Source organism: Hoplias malabaricus, chromosome 10 (genome assembly GCF_029633855.1).
Source record: "Hoplias malabaricus isolate fHopMal1 chromosome 10, fHopMal1.hap1, whole genome shotgun sequence".
NCBI classification, from domain to species: Eukaryota; Metazoa; Chordata; class Actinopteri; order Characiformes; family Erythrinidae; genus Hoplias; species Hoplias malabaricus.
This window is the reverse complement of record NC_089809.1, coordinates 42303482-42320595: the sequence shown is the minus strand read 5'-3', so window position 1 is coordinate 42320595 and position 17114 is coordinate 42303482. Positions and strand designations below refer to the sequence as shown.

At 37.4% G+C, this 17114-nt stretch overlaps 2 protein-coding genes and 1 long non-coding RNA gene across 7 annotated transcripts; all 3 read right to left on the bottom strand.

Annotated features, from left to right (window-relative positions):
• Nucleotides 1–360: 360 nt before the first annotated feature.
• LOC136708795 (uncharacterized) lies at nt 361–5969 on the bottom strand. Of its 5 annotated transcripts, none has more exons than XM_066683603.1 (4): nt 5762–5969; nt 5356–5443; nt 3783–3856; nt 361–2042 (listed from the first exon to the last, which is right to left on the bottom strand). In XM_066683603.1, exons 3-4 carry the CDS (start codon nt 3809–3811, stop codon nt 494–496), a joined length of 1578 nt encoding a protein of 525 aa, XP_066539700.1. In that variant the 5' UTR covers nt 3812–3856; nt 5356–5443; nt 5762–5969; the 3' UTR covers nt 361–493. The 5 variants fall into 5 exon arrangements, with proteins under 5 accessions (XP_066539700.1, XP_066539699.1, XP_066539698.1 ...); XM_066683602.1 differs by having other exon boundaries at nt 3783–3851; XM_066683601.1 differs by having other exon boundaries at nt 361–2045; nt 5762–5967.
• A 1743-nt stretch (nt 5970–7712) lies between these two features.
• On the bottom strand, nt 7713–8701 carry LOC136708999 (uncharacterized). The gene is made up of 3 exons (XR_010804411.1): nt 8541–8701; nt 8280–8416; nt 7713–8107 (listed from the first exon to the last, which is right to left on the bottom strand). It is a non-coding gene; the product is annotated as an uncharacterized lncRNA (long non-coding RNA).
• Nucleotides 8702–9642: 941 nt separating this feature from the next.
• LOC136708998 (uncharacterized) lies at nt 9643–13949 on the bottom strand. Its single transcript, XM_066683950.1, has 3 exons — nt 13902–13949; nt 13431–13508; nt 9643–11251 (listed from the first exon to the last, which is right to left on the bottom strand). The coding sequence occupies exons 2-3, from the start codon at nt 13457–13459 to the stop codon at nt 9730–9732; spliced, it is 1551 nt and encodes a 516-aa protein (XP_066540047.1). The 5' UTR covers nt 13460–13508; nt 13902–13949; the 3' UTR covers nt 9643–9729.
• Between the last annotated feature and the right edge of the window lie 3165 nt (nt 13950–17114).

The following is a 17114-nucleotide window of genomic DNA, read 5'->3' as shown; positions in this document are numbered from 1 at the left end:
GAAAGTTGAGAAGATTTTGTGCTTCTGTAAATTTGCAGTTTTGGAGATACATGTTGTTTTTTTTGGGGACAGCAACAACACATTTGCAATTATTTTGCTCTTTTCTTTTGTGCTCTCATGTCAGGCAGAGGGGCAAAAAAATTGTATTACCACAAGCAGAATAACAGCCCACACACACAAACACACACTTCCTGTGTGTGGCATCAGGGTGTGTGTATAATGTGCAAGGTGCTCAAACATGAAAGTGGTTTATCACATACATAACAAGTGAAAGTAGATGTATGAATGTAGATGCCACAAGTTTACATCAGTGTTATATCAGGTCACTGATAAGGTGCTGACGAGATGAATGTTGCTGTAAAATGAATATTTATTTAGTCATTTATGAATAAAACACAATGTAAGAGTGCAGAAGTACTTTAACATTAAGGGACAAAAGTCAGATCATAAAATTATAACAGATAAATCATCATCTTGAAGCCAGTCTGACATCTCACAAAAGCCCCCTGTTTGCAGCTTCTGATTTTTTCTTCAGTTCTTCAAGATTCTGAACTCTGTCTGTTTCCTTCCAATTCTCAATCAAAAAGTCCAGATTACAAAGCACAGAGTCTGTGTTTAATGCAGTCTCCAGTAGATTCACCACACACTTATAACACTCTTCCATCAGACTGTCTTTCTCACTTTCTAAGTCTTTAATTTGGTTCTTCAGTCGGCTCATCAAACTCCTTTTCTCTCCAGTCTCTGTCTCATATTTCTGTTTCTGATCCCCATTAATCTTTTTCACTTTCCGTGTCTTTGACACATACATTTTCTTCTCCTTAACATGTTTAGTGTGGTCACACTTTCCGCTACAAACTGTGCACTTTCCCTTTTTCATGACACTGCACCACTTCAGACGTCCGACGCACCAGCATCCAGGATAGTGACAGTTCTCCTCACACACGGTGCAGCATGTCGCCTTTTTGTTCCACCACTTAGATTCTATAGGCAACATTTCTTTGTAGGGTTCATCCACTTCATATTCAAAGTTATTCATCATGTCCTTTTTTATTTTCTCATGTTGCTCCAAAGCTGCTTTTGTCTGTTCAAGCTCCTGTTTCCTGAGCTCTGTCAGTGTGATTCGATCTTTTATATTGTTGATGGCTGCTGTCAGTTGTTCTCGTTTTCTCAGCACATCATCAGACATCTTCAGACTCACAGGTTTACTGTCGTCATTCAGGAAATCAAAAAAGTTCATCATGTTCCTCTTGTTTATCTCCCATGCTGCTCTGTATTTGTGGTCCTCTTTGGTTTCTGCCTCATTTTTATCATCTTCGTGTAAGGCTTCACAGTGAGAGTTGTCAATGCTGAAGAACACGGGCTTGCCGTCCTTAGTTTTGGCGCATCTTACTTTGTATTGTTTGATGGCCTGGAGTGCATTTATGGGCTTCTGTGTGGCATGAGTAATGAACAGGACAATGTTACTCTCCATGTCTTTACCAAATAAAGAGAGAATAGCATCAAAAACATACAGATGTGACTCAGTGAGTCGAATAAAGTTTGATGTCACCACAAAACACACTGCATCAACTTCATCAACTCCATCTTTGGATCTGAATAACTCATGTAACATTTCAGCGATATTTAAATCCTCCTCTTTCCCTCCTGTGTTTCCGTATCCCGGTGTGTCGATGACTGTGAGGGAGAATGGGAACTCCTCAATAAACACGTCATACACAGTCACTGCCTTTGTCAGAGATTCAGTTTGGTTTTCTCTTGTCTCTATGATCTCACACCAGACCCTGTTTTCCCACTGAACCCCCAGCATGTGGTTGATGAAGGAGTTGATGAGAGTAGACTTCCCTGTTCCTGTTTCTCCAACCATCAGTATGGTTTTATGAGGTTTGTTCTTGTCTTCTTCTCCAAATCTCTCTCTCCTCAGTCTTTCTCCATCAATTAAAGTCATTGTGTGTAGAATGTATCTTTTGAGGTATCCCTCTATTGGCCTACAGTTTCTTATAATTTCATCGAGTTGTTTTCCCAAGGCTCTGCATGAGTCCTCACTGCTACAAAAAAAAAAGATGTAACATCAGTATTGATTACTGTACAAATTATTTTTCACACCTTATCAATATTTCTTTACCATGTAAAGCCCACAGGATTACAAAAAAATGTTTATACTGTAAATAGCATAGTAGGAATGGAGAAGTAACAGGGGAAACAATTTGTTTGGTTTTGAGAGGAAATAAGCTGGATAAACACGACTTGTGTCTGTAATAGCATTTAAAAAAAGAACAACACTCCAGTAAAGTTGGGACATTACTAAAATAAGAGTGAGGAGTTTATAGAATTTTATTACACTGATAGGAATCATGAATTTGTAACAGGTGAGGGGGTCATGAGTGGTTAGGAATATAACATCCTCTCATGACTAGGTCTTTACAAACCAAAATGCTTTGAAAGCTTTCTTTGTTTACCCATAAATATAACTGAACCCAATTTTAGACGCAGTTGACTGTGGGTTGGTGTTATGTTTCGTTAATTCATTTCATTAAAAATATTTGAGGTGTTTCATAAGTATGATTTGTACATTTGTTATGCAGTGAAAAAAAAACTGGGTGAACATCCTCTAAATGTGAAAAATAATTTTTGCGATATATAACATATATTGCCATATATACAACAAGATGTTTTCATGAATTGCCCTGTTTAGTGTGTTCCTGCTCTGTCTGTCTCTCTTCTTTTCTGGTTTGCCATATGCTATGAGCACATGGCTCTGTTATTGTTTTGTTCCTGTCTCCCTCCTTGTCTCCGCCTTAGCTCCACCCTCTCGTTGTACCTGCTTTGTGATCCTGCCCCCTCGTTATCTGTCCCAGGTGTTCCTTGTCTGTGGTGTGTATTTCAGATCCTTGGAATCAGTGGGTTTTTTTTGGTGGAAATTTCTTGTGCTTCGTGTCTTAGTTTAGTGTATTCTCTCATCTCTAGTCTACTAGTATCTGTTAATACCTTTCTCTCTCTCTCATATCTGTTAATTCTTCCCTCTCTCTTTGGTCTGTTAGTGTTTCTGTCTCTTCTTAGTCCATTGTTGGCCCTAGGTCTCTTTTTATCTGTCTCCTTGTCTCTGTCTAGGTATCATCTGTCTAAGTCACTCTATAAGTATCCCAGTCTAGGGCTTTCTATAGCTCAGTATCCTTTTGTAGTTCTGTCTTTGTCTCAGGATCGCTGTTAAAATAGCTCTTAAGTGTCTCAGTTCATTATCTTTGTTCTAAAAAAAAGTTGCTGTGTTACAGCATTTGCGTCCACCTCCCTCAGTTCACCCGGTCCTGACAGTTGTAAAGTGAAACTTAAAAAATTCCTAAATCAAGATTAGAAAGACTGGCAACTGATTACTTTAATGCGAGGCTGTGATTTTTAGCTTAAAGGGGTACAACATCCCACATTTACACACATCACGTTTAAGATTTTAACTTCAGTACAGCTTGCAGAAATATCTTAAGTTCATTTTCTGCAGTTATCATCTTCTCATTTTGAAATTAGTTAAATGTGTGATTTAACCAGTGGTTTGCAAACATTCCAGTTTAACATCTGGACACTGATATACAGTTCATGAAATAGAGCTTAAACTGTGGTTTTATTTTTAAAACTTGAAACAGATCTTTTGTTCTTGGTCAAATGGACATTTGGGGCCTTTGTAAGTAGCTCCATACTTCCATTTTCTGACTTTATTTTATTTTTTTAAATGCTTGTAAAATAAGAATAAACTATGATGTATGCCCCTTTCAAAAATGGTTATAAAGTCTTACCCATCAGAAGAAGACTGACAGTCTGCCATGTCCGGTGTGTAGTTGGGAGAAGCAGCTTGTTTCTCAGCCCTAAGCTTGAGAAAAGAGACACGTTAGTTGTCATAAAAAGGACATGGAAAAAAATTTGGCTTAATCTGTCTGATGTAGCCCTGTAAGTTCTTTAATGGGTTTTTTCCATTTTGAGGCATAACTGTTAGATTTACTTGAAATGTTGTAACTTTTTTTTGCATGTTTTTATGAGTATTAAGATTTAGTGGTGACCTTTTGCCATTTCGTTCCTGGACATCATTTATAAAAAGTTTAGCATTTAATTACTCTGCAATATTACTGAATGAATATATATCACAATATCAAATATATTAATAACTGCTTTTTTTCTGTTCAAGTTCGCAGTGCATCTAGGGCCTACCCAAAATAACAGGGTACAAGGCAGGAGCACAGCCCGGACAGAGCAGCAGTTCAGGGCACCTCACACTTGTGGACAATTTCCCACACACTCACACCTGTGGACAATGTCACAGAGCCAGTCCACCTACTGTCATTCATTGTCTGTAAGCGCTTATCCAGTTCAGGGTCGCGGTGGGTCTGGAGCCTACCTGGAATCACTGGGTGCAAGGCAGGAACACACCCTGGAGGGGGTGCCAGTCCTTCACAGGGTGACACACATTCACTCACACTTATGGACACTTTTTGAGTCGCCAATCCACGTACCAACATGTGTGATTGGACTGTGGGAGGAAACCCGAACAACCAGAGAAAAGTTACACAGACACAAGGAGAACACAAACTCCTCACAGACAGTAACATGAGGCAGAGGTTGAACCCAGAACCCTGGAGCTGTGTGACAGCAACACTACATGTTGCCCCCATTTGTGATTAAAGGTGTACTTTAAAATGAAGTAACACCACTTCATTTCCTTTACTAACACAGCTTTATTAAACAAAATTTAAAATTTAAAAAAAATTTTGGGAAAATATTTGAATTTGATGCTAGAAATATATTTCAAAATTTAGGACACAGGCAAAAAAAACACCTGGCAGAAAATCTCACAATTAATTATCCTAATTGACAAGAGGTCAATAACATGATTAGGTATAAATTTCTGCATGCCATTGATTTGTTTGAATGGACATAATCTTTGTGCCTTAGACAGCACTGCATTAAAAGCAGATACAATTTTGTAGTGAAAATCACTCCATAGTTTCAAATACTTCCCAAAACCACTGCCAGTAAACAGTTTGTTGCTGCATCCACAAATGCAAATGAAACCTCTACCATGCAAATAAGAAACCATGGCCACCATATTAACTTGGCCCAAGCTCTTTTAGGTCAGACTCGTATGAATTCGAAAAGTGTCCTGAGATCGAAATGGTGTGTGTGGTTATTGTGGCTATTGCCTAATCGTTGCCTCACACCTGTTGTATGCATTTAGTTTTGTATGATCACTAAGCCCTTTTTAACATAGGATCCATGGTCATACAATGTACGTTTGTGTACAGCATATTGGTCTTAATAATACTTTTAACTAATGAGCAGCTAAAAAAATAAAAAAAAACGTATTTCAACACTTACGTTTTTGGTGTCCTCAGTTTGCAAACTCTTACAAAGTGTTTATTAAAAGCAGGGAAGATGCAACACAGTGGAAAACATGCCCAGTTTCCTATTGTTTGAAAATGAAACATCTTTCAGGTATCAAACTCAAAATGGGTTGAAATTTTTAAATATTTATTTGTATTTACATTTTACACAATGTGCCAAAATTGTGGCTGTAGATTAAATATAGATCTAATGTAAATGGGGAATTATTAAAAATTGTCATTTCAGTCAGAATCACATTTAACTCGTAATGAAATCAGTTCACAGTGCTACTGTAACAGCAGTACATCAGAAAACCCAATATAATGATTGGTGAGAATATAAACAAAGCATGTTTTATAAGCTTATTAGTTCTAAAACTAATTTTGACATAATTACTTACCGTCTGATGTGATGATCTGTGGTGCATGCACAAAACAAACTGCAGTGGCATGTTTGCAGCTTGAATTCAGCACAGCTCCTCCACTGTGAACATCACGTGATACACAGGAAGTCTCTTAATGTTTAAACCTCAAAGCACTGTTGACAGCCTGCAGGTTGGTGCCAGGTTTCAGAATCTCACCTCAGAAATGAAAATCTGCCTCTGATTTATATCAGAAGTCATGTTTTGTACAAACAAGACAAGAAAAGTTGGGACACTTTAAAATAAATATTATATTAAATGTTTAATATTTGTTACAACACTGGAACTTTATTTGAATAACAAAATTATATTTTGTAAACATAATAAACAATATAATCTGATACCTGCAAAACACTCAAAGTTGTGGCAGAAGTAAAATATGACTGAAAGATTTTACAAATAACACTGTTCTGGAAGTTGGCACACTTACCAGTTTAACTTGTAACAGGTGAAGTCAAGACTGAGCATAAGAGTAGCTTCCACCAAAGGTTTAGGGTTTGCAAGCAAGGATGTGTGGTTCACCATTTTGTGCTAAACCAATTCTTGAGGAAATTGACAATCATTTCAAATACAATATTTCTCAGTATAAGAGTTCAAAGAATTTAAGTCTTTCACCATCTACTGTTCCTAATATTATGAAAAGATTTAGGGAGTTGGGTGAAATCTCAGTGTGTAAATATCAAGGGTGGAAACTGCTGCTGAATGTGTAGGGCAGTATTGTTTGAGAAACTAATGCAGAGAGTTATATTGGTATTTTGGAAAGACATATGCTGCCATCAGTATGGTACCTTTTCACAGGAACTCTCTTTATTTCAGTAGAACAATATCAGGACTCATTCTAAACAAGTTACAACAGTGTGGCTTTGAAGACAGACTGTGTGCACTTGACTTTCCTGCCTGCAGAAAATATATGGTGCATCATGAAGAGGAGAATCACACAGTGGTGACCACAGACTGTTGAGCAGCTCCATTCTTGTTTACAGCAGGTACGGGCAAAAAACTCAAAACAAAACAGCAACAATTAGAATCTTCATTCCCAAAGTATTAAGAAGTATAATTAAAAGAAAAGGTGATGTCACTCAGTTATAACCATGCCTCTGTCCCAGATTTTTTAAATGCATTTTTCAGGCAGTGAGGTGCAAGGAAGTGAGGAGTTGGATATGCAAAGATGTATACATTAGATAAATCCAATTTATTAACCAAGAGAATGACAAAGTAAACACTTCACAAGGAAACAAACAGTCAAAAGAGGACTATAAAAGTAAAGGGACCAACTAAGATGAAAACAAAAAAATGTAGACCTTGAACTAAACCTTGAACAATTAGCCATAACAGGAAACAGAAAAATAACAAATAAACAAACACAGGACAGAGAACAAGATAAACCTAAATAAATGTACAAAAAAAATCAGACCAAGAAATAATGATAGGAGTAAAGACAACATCAACTTATGACAGAACAGAAAAAGCATATGACAGGGACAGAGAGTAACCAGTGAACTGAATGCTAAAACTAAGACAAAGACCGGAGAAAAACATTGGACTCAAACCAAGGAAGAAACAGAAACCAAAGCAGAAACAGTTACAGACAAAGACCAAGAAACTAACTCTTGAACAAAGATTAAAAATGACAGTGTCACACTGAGAAAACAACACCAAATCATTTTTGGCAACATGATGTGTACATATAACCAATCCATATGATTAATTCATTCATTCTTTGTGTCTAATTGCTTAAAATTAAGTGACTACTGAACTTTCCAGACTCTCTCACACTGTTTAACCCAAGCCTAAAACTGCAGGGTCTTAAAGTGACAGTTCACCCAAAAAATCATTTATAAAAATTCCATGGTTCGTACATAATACAAACAATGAACATCAAACAAAAAACTATTGCACATGAAAACAAATTCAGACACTAGCTCAGTTTTTAATTAAATGTAAATAAAGGTTTTAATCTAAAAGTTTGTTAATATAATATAATAATAAAGTTAAGCATGCATAATGTGAAATAAAATGAAAATGTTTGTTTTTGTGCATAATTTTTATTGTCCTGCAGTGTGACCTACTGTTTAAACTGCAGAGGCCTTTCTGATATTTTCCAGTATGAGTGTGTGCTACTGTTTTTCATCCCAGGTCAATTACTGATGTAAAATATGGTTCAAACTACAACACAAACCTATAGTCTCCCAGTGAACAGCAGCGAGAGAAACTGTGAAAGTTAAAGATCAAAGAATAACATTTTGATCCACAGTTTGAATCTATTAATTGTTATAGTTTTTCTGAGTCTTTCAAGTCACAGTTTGCAGTGCTCTGTACCATGACCTGTAAAATGAAAACAGTGGCTTTAATCCTTTCAGAATACTACAGAAAATAGTGTTTGTCAAAATACAATGGAGAAACACAACTGATAAATCTCACTGTGCTCAGTTTAGAATGATTTTGACTGCAGTTGCAGACGTTTAAATACACCTTCCAGTGCAAATTACACTTTTACCTGATTAACATGTCTGTGTAGTTGTTTTTTTATTGTAAAATCCATGCACAATATCAGCAATCAACACCATGGCAGATCATTCCTGTTTTGAAACTGCAGCGTCCAATCAGACAGCCAGGGTTCCTTACATCATAAACCTAAGGAACAAAACCTGTGAATATGGGGTTTGGAAGATGTCCATGTCATTGCTACAGGGAAGAAGTCAGACACTAGAATTGTTCAATTAAAAATGAATGTATTTTTCTGAATTCGGTTGCACACCTGCTGAAAGGAGCAATAGACTTCCTGCCATCACTGTATCACAAGATGTGGTGTTGGAAACAAAAGATGATTTCTGGGGGTGTAGCTACTCTGGTCCAACAAATAATAGCCACACATCATACAGATGTCTTTTGAAGATATATTTCTCCCTCTCTCTTTTTGTCATTCCTAATCAGACACCATGAAAATTACAAAATAAACAAAGAAATACACCTCAAATATAATCACGTAAATGCATCAACTAGTCTATGCAAAAGTACTCACATGTACAGAATTACACAGTACATAAACCATTTACCTTGTGCACCTCTTGGACCACATGTAGGATTACATTATTAGATGTAAGTCCTTTCTCTGCATCAAGGTTGGCTCTAACCAACAATGCCACGGTTATGTTCTTAAATAAAGTCTTGTCATGTGACCCAGTAAACTTTACATTAAAATATAAACTCAATCTTTTTAAACCAATATTACTACAAGATAATATATTTTACATTGTGTCAATTTAATTTTTTTATTTTTACACTGTATATCACTTTTGTTTCTTAACAATTGTGATTATGAACTTAAGAGATTATGAATTCATCACAAACATTAAATTAAACAGTTTAATAACACTGGGACCTGGGACCGTTGCAGGGGGTTTGATTGATCAATCAGGAGTAGGAAAACCTTAGGATAAGTACAAATTAAGACAAACTAAAACTTAACAGCCCAATAGGCATTTTGATGCTAATATAGGATTTGATTTAGCATTTTTAAATGTGTTCCCCATTAGAGATCACTTCTGCCTGTCTAACTCCCTCTTTCTATCCATCTATTATTTTCCCGATCTCAGTATAATCTTATTTATCTCTGTCTCTATCTCTCTGTCTATACATCACCTTCTTGGAAGGTGAAGGCAGCTGAATCCTCCTGAGAAAATCCTGCTTGTACATCATTGATGCTTTGTTGCTTGACTTTTGAGTCCTGCATGTAAAAGACTGAATAACGCAGATTGCTCTACAATATGAAAGTTAGTGGACTAATTTTAGCTTTCAGTTAAAAAAAAGTCTAATCAGAATGACGTTAAAGCAAGTATTTATTTTTTTATTGTCAGGAAAACAAGCAGAATACATACAGCAAGACTCCCTCTCAAATACAGACTTTAGTCTATAGTCAACTAGCTTATTTCTACGTGCCCTAGTTTTCAGGTTAAACGCCTCTTCAACTCTTCAAGCTTCTGCACTTTTTCTCTGTTTCCTGTTTCCTTCAGTTTCTCAATCAAATAGTCAATGTGCTGAAGAGTAGACACAGAGTCAGTCTTTAAGGCAATCCCCTCCAGTTTGTCCATACACTCATAACACTCATCTACCAGCTTTGATTTCTCAATTTCATTTTCCCTGATTTCATTCTCCAGTTGATCCCTCAGACTCACTGTCTTTCCAGATGCCTCTTCATATTTCTTCTTCAGATCTTCATTTGTCTTCTTCACTTTCCGTGTCTTTGACACATACATTTTATTCTCTTTAACATGTTTAGTGTAGTCACATTTTCCACTACACACTGTGCACTTTCCCCTGGACATGATGGTGCACCGGTAGGGGTCTTTAACCCACCAGCATCCGGGATAGTGACAGTTCTCCTCACACACAGTGCAGCAAGTCGCCTCTTTGTTCATATTCCACCACTTAGACTCTATAGGAACCTTCTCTTTGTAGGGTTCATCCACTTCATATTGAAAGTCAGTCATGTCTTTCATTACTTTCTCATGTTGCTCTACTGCTGCTTTTGTTTGTTCAAGCTCCTGTTTCTTGAGCTCTGTCGATGTGATTCGATCTTTCAGATTGTTGATGGCTGCTGTTAGTTGTTCACGTGTTGTCAGCACTTTCTCAGTCATCTTCAGACTCACAGGTTTACATGAACTCAGGAAATCAAAAAAGTCCTTCATGTTTCTCTCATTGTTCTCCCACGCTGCTTTGTAGTCTTGTCCCCTATATTCTTCATCTTCAGCTTCAGGTGTAAAACCCTCACAGTGAGAGTTATCAAAGCGGAAATACACAGGCTCACCATCCTCAGTTTCATCACATCTCAATTTAGACTCTTTGATGGCTTTAAGGGCATTTGTTGGCTTCTGTGTGGCATGTGTGATGAGCAGCACTATGTTCCTCTGCACATCTGAGCCAAATAAAGAGAGAATGGCATCAAAAATGTACTGCTGTTTTTCTAAGAGTCGAGTGATCTTTGATGACACCACGAGACACACTGCATCAACTTTGTGAACTCCATCTTTGTCTCTGATTAAATCGTGTAAAGCTTTAGTTGTGTTTATATCCTCCTCTTTCCCTCCTTTGCTTCCGTATCCCGGTGTGTCGATGACTGTGAGAGAGAATGGGAACTCCTCAATAAACACGTCATACACAGTCACTGCAGTCGTCTGAGTATTAGGTTGGTTTTTCTTCGTCTCTATGATCTCACACCAGATTTGTTCATTATATTTTACCCCCAGCATGTGGTTGATGAATGCATTGATGAGAGTTGACTTCCCTGTTCCTGTTTCTCCAACCATTAATATGGTTTTGTTTTTACTGTTTTCTTTTTCTCCAAATCTCTCTCTCCTCAGTCCTTCTCTCTCAGTGAGAGTCTCTGTGTGTAAAATGTATCTTGTGAAGTGTCCCGCTATTGACCTACACCTTTTTTTAATTTCAAGAAGCTGCTTTCTGGTTTGTTTCCTAAAAAAAAATAAAATAAAATAAAAATAATAATAATAATAAATGGATCAGAGTACATGTAAGTTGCTAAACAGTATAAACTTGTTGATGTCTTTATCAGTTGTTAATTTCTTGTTGTTGTTTTAAGATAAGGTTGAGGTGATGTCTACACTGTTAGACAAATTGTTAATGCAGTGCTGCCATCAAGTGTATATAATAATACTTTTAATTAGGGAACATAATTGTACCTTATTCTATTATAATTGTAGATTTTTAAATTGTGTTGATTTCATCTCCAGGGCTTATATTTTGATATTTATACAGTTCTGTTATGAAAGATTACAAATATTGACCTCTCCTTCTGGAGAAGAGAATGTAATGTACCTTTAGCAAACACAACTGGACTTTAAAGGAGCAATCTGCAAGATATTTACTGTAATTAGTCATAAAATGTCCAGGGTGTGTGATCATAGATTAAGGAAATAGTCAAAGCTAAAACACCGCTGCCTCTCACAGCATTGCATTGTAAAGCAGTATATTCTCCTTGAGAAGTGGCCAGTCTGGGGCGTAGCTCCCATGATCCCACCCTCCGAGGTCCTGGCTGTGATCCTACCCTCTGTGTGGCCAGGTCTACAAACAGTGTCTCACAGCCATGAAATAACTATGGAAGCAAATCTTTCTCATCAGACTTTGAAATATTACCACCTTTGACTTTGTAGCACTGAATTCTTTTTGCACTGAAATTATGCATCTGAATATAATTGCTCTTGAATTTTCAAAAACACATTTTCACTGTTATTATTCAAGGTTAATAAATTCAGATAAAAAAATTCAAGCTCAAAAAATTCAAACAATATCTTTCAAAGTTGCTCAAATTCGGTACGAAATTCAGACACCAAAATACGAGTTACAAAAAATTCAGCTACACATCCGGGACACCAAGGATGAGCAATCGATTCATTAGGATTTTCTCTTTCACCTTAAATGATGCACTAGTTGCATTCAGTCGCCACTAGATGGCAAAACGAACACAACTTCCACACTGTGGAAAAACTACATGTTTAGCTTCCTTCCAGGGATATTATCTCTTTATTTTCAAAGTGTCTCAAAAATCTGAAAGTCTCACTGAAGACACAATATAACAGAACATTGATATCCTGAAGATGAAGAAATTTTACTGTGGACATTTTTTGTAATGGCCCTGTGAACATAGCATGTGATATGACAGAATTCAAAAAGTTTCAAAAGCTATAGCACTAGCTTCAACTCTTATGGTGGAACAGAGAATTCAAGAAGCTGTCAAACGACACCATTAGGACTCGTAAATGGACACATGTAAGTTGGAACAAATGTTTGACTACAAAATTTGTGGATAAGATCTGCCTCAAACCACATTTATGGTGGAAGAGGAAATTGATAAGTAACACCAGCCTTTTCAAGTCAAAATGCTTCAGGTGGATTTGGACTAAAGGCTGGCTGCATGGTTTTTTGCGTAGGTAGATATTTTAGTGAAATGATGAACACTTCTGTGTAAATATGTTGATTATGGCACATTCTTCTTAGCGATTATGGCCCAAGTTCTTAAACTCATCTCTTGCATGTTCATTAAGTTTTCCTCAAACTGGCAACCTGCTCCAGCTTCAGGTCTGATGAGGAAGACAGCTCTCTCCACTGTTTTGAAACGTGTCAGTATTACTGATTGCTCCTTTAACATCACTGCTGTACCTTTAAAGGTTCATTTACACTGTTTGTACCTTTAGTGACCAATAATGTACCTCTACTCTACCTTTTTTCGGAGTGTGTAAGGTTCTATGATGTGATAATTTTTTCCTAACCTTTATTATACCAGGGTAGTCGTGTTGAGATAAAAAATCTGTTTTACAAGTGAGCCCTGGCCAAAACAGCAACATATAAACACAGATACAACACCCTAAACCACAACTAACAAAAATAAAATACATATTCATACAGATATTGACAAGAACAAACTATCTCCAATATAAACTATTTTTGAAGATCATTCCATGCAAAATCTGTAACTAAAAGCTGTATTTTTAAATTCAGTCTCATGTTATATAATGACTGTAACATAATTATAGAGACCTGTTTACAGATTGAGACAAGTATGAAGGAAGCTGACCAATAATTGCTTTGTACACAAAATGTAATTGAATGAAACTGATGGATAATGAAGCCTTACCCTTGACAGGTTTGTGGTTGATTTTCCATGACTGTGGTCTAGTCAGAAGCAATGATCAGATTGTCTAGTTTTTAAGGTCTAATCAAGATAAACAAGAAGAATATTTTATTTTCATAACTTGGAGGAAATGTGAAACCAGACCAAACTACAGGTGCACAACATAATCCTTCACAAAAACAAAAGTAAGATCACCATCCTGTTGATCTTAAATAAATAAATAAATAAATAAAAACACTGGATACAATATTCAGAACAGAACAGAAAACTCAGTAAAACATGAAGGATGCTACATAACACCAGAGTTTCTTGAGTTTAAATGTGAATTACATTTGGCTTGTGATGAAATCACTTTTCTAAATTATTCTCTGATTGTGGACAGAATGCAGAATTCTTTTGTTGCAGAAGAAAAATAAGCACAGTCTCATTAAACTATTTATTAAAAGCTTTTATCCAAGCCCAAACATCACCTACCTTCTGATGTGATATTTATGCACCTCATGCAGTCCATGTCCAATAGACGTCTGCATTGATGTTTAAGCTGCACTTCAAGCACTCACCTCCACTGTAAGCATCACATGCTCCACAGGAAACCACTTAAAAAACAGTCGCAGTCCTCAGCATCTTTCAGAGCCTGTTCTACACCGTATATAAACCCTGTCCACAGATCAAGTCATTGCAGAGTATTGCCAACATTATTTCTGTTGCCTTACGTAGTGTTCTCTAAGTCTGGTTTGATCGCGTTTTTGACTTTACGCCTGTTTTCCAGTTTTCACCTTTTGTCTTGCCTACTAAAGATGGGAATTTCGGCTCTTTATAAAGAGCCGGCTCCTTCGGCTCCTAAATGGCTCTTTGTTTTACCACTTATTTCCACTGGTACAGAACAATATTACCTACATTTTACATGACTATATGGACACAATATTATTGTTCAATATTAAAAATAATAAATAGTGTTGCAATGGCCAATTGTTTTTATGGCTGTCTTGTAATAACTCACTGACTGCACTCACACATTCAATTGTATAAATAACTGGATTTTTATTTAAACACCTTAATAAAAAATTACTTGTAAACTCTGAAATACAGCCAATGGAACCCTAAAGGTAGGTATTACAAAATAGCTTATTAAATTAAATAATCATCCATTTCTGTGTAATAAACAAATACTCTGCACAGTGCAAAACAGCAGCATTCAACGGTAGTGATTAAAACAACCACAACTGTCAACAAACATTTAACTGATTTAACATTTTCTTCAACTGTTTTTTGGAAGGCAGATTGGCATTCAGGAAAACCAAGTATCTCAACTTGGAGGGGCTGATCCGGTTTCTTCTCTGTTATTATCTGCCCAGTTTTTGAAAAGATACTTTCAGAGGGTACTGATGTTGCTACAATACACAGTCGCCCTGCCATCACCTCGACTAGCCGTGGGTAAACTGAGGCCTTTGAATGCCACCAGCTCAGCGGGTCTTTTGTTCTTGGAATAAGAGGCTCCTCAAGATAAGACCGTACTTCCAGCATTGCATCTACTGAGGGAACTCTTCTTGCAGTGTCCTCTGTGGCTCTTGCATCAAATAGTTTCCAAACAGCAGATTGTTGATCTTTGTTTTTTGTTCTCTGATTGGTTGAATGACAAGCCTTAGAAGAAAATGGCTCGGTCTTAGACGGGAACCGGCTCTCATCGTTCACTTAAAAGAGCCGGCTCTTTGAACCGGTTCGTTCGCGACCGACACATCACTATTGCCTACTTGTAATTGTTCTTCGGCGTTTAGAATCTTGCGTGTTTTTTACTACTCTTTTGGTATTGTGTTTAATAAAACTTGTACTTACGCTCCGCGTGTGTCTGCAATCTGTCTACTCGTGACACTTGGTGTTTCTCAGTGTTTGTATCTGTACTGTATATACATCCTGTGAGTGTGAGGAATGCTCCACTGTGTAAAAGTTATATTGAGAAATCACAGTTAAACACTGGCCTTGATTCACTGCTGCCTTTGACGTTACACTCGGACGTCTCTCAGCGAAGGTGTGATGTTTCCTCAGGTCGCCATCAAGTTCGTGTCCAAGGATGTAGCTGAGGAGGAACTGGATCTTTTCCATTTTGATATCATTTTAAAATATGAGCTTACATTTCCCAAAATTCCATGATGATCAGGCCAAAAATTTATATCCAGCAGTTATTATACAGCACTCCTAGAGGGGAAATCCAACCATGACCCAATCCACTTTCTAGAATCAGACTTTTTTTTATCACCTTGATGATATAGATAAGTTGTGGTGGATTATGTTTAGTTAAAGAGGAACACCTGACACATACACACTCAGATTTTTTTTTTTTACATACTAATAGCACTAATATATCAATTTAATTTACAATCCAAACTGAGCAGTTGTACAACAGTCTTTCAGACGAGTCAATGTACTGTGGCCATATCAACACATCTCACGGTGTTTAGCTTGTTACAAGAAGAATCTAGCAGTGTTGGTAACTTAGTGACGTGGTTGCTATATTTACAGAGTACTCAGAACCGTCTAGCAACTCTTTTTCAATAAAGCAACTAACAAGAAATCTAGTTACTTTTTCTGGTGTTATTGGAAGCTTTTGGAAACTTAGACAGGACAGCACACATCACTCTGCATTTACTGTCCTCAGTGCACACTGAGCCCCTCCCCGTCCCAAAGCACTCACAGGCGGTCAGTCTCCTAGTAGCTGCGGTCAGAACAGAGAGGCGACCCACACCCACTCCACTCCTCGTCCAAACTGCAGATGAATTGCACATGCCCAAAGGTGATCTCACCCTGACTTACAGAGGGGGATGTAAATGTAAATGTTTCTTCATTTTGACACTATATCACGGCATCTGACTGCATTGACGTGTGGATCAAATTTATTCATTCATTCATTCATTATCTGTAACCCTTATCCAGTTCAGGGTCACGGTGGGTCCAGAGCCTACCTGGAATCATTGGGTGCAAGGCAGGAATACACCCTGGAGGGGGCGCCAGTCCTTCACAGGGCAACACAGACACACTCACACCTACGGACACTTTTGAGTCGCCAATCCACCTACCAACGTGTGTTTTTGGACTGTGGGAGCAAACAGGAGCACCCGGAGGAAACCCACACGGACACGGGGAGAACACACCAACTCCTTACAGACAGTCACCCGGAGCGGTAATTGAACCCACAACCTCCAGGCCCCTGGAGCTGTGTGACTGTGACACTACCTGCTGCGCTGCCGTGCCGCCCGGATCAAATTTAAGAAAACAAAAATAAATAAATAAATAAAATAATTATAATAAAATAATTTAAAAATGTACTCTGCCAGTGTGTCTCTCTTAATGTTATTTTGCTGGTCACAATCCCAGATAAAGGAAGAGGGTTGGACATAGAGCTAGGAATTCCACCCCACATATGTTTTTTGATTAAATGTGTTGTTCATTTAACAATACAGGACAATATTGATTTGTGGAATGTAGGTCTAGACAAAGTCTTAAAGTCATGAAGTTGTTATGAGAAGTGTTTGCAGATGACTAGACTTTGGTGAGTCTCATCAGCAAGAATGATGAGTCAGCATACAGAGAGGGAGTTCAATGGTTAACAGACTGGTGTAGAACCAACAACCTGACTCCTGAATGTAGACAAGACCAAAGAGATGGTTGTTGACTTCAGAAGGACAAGGCATG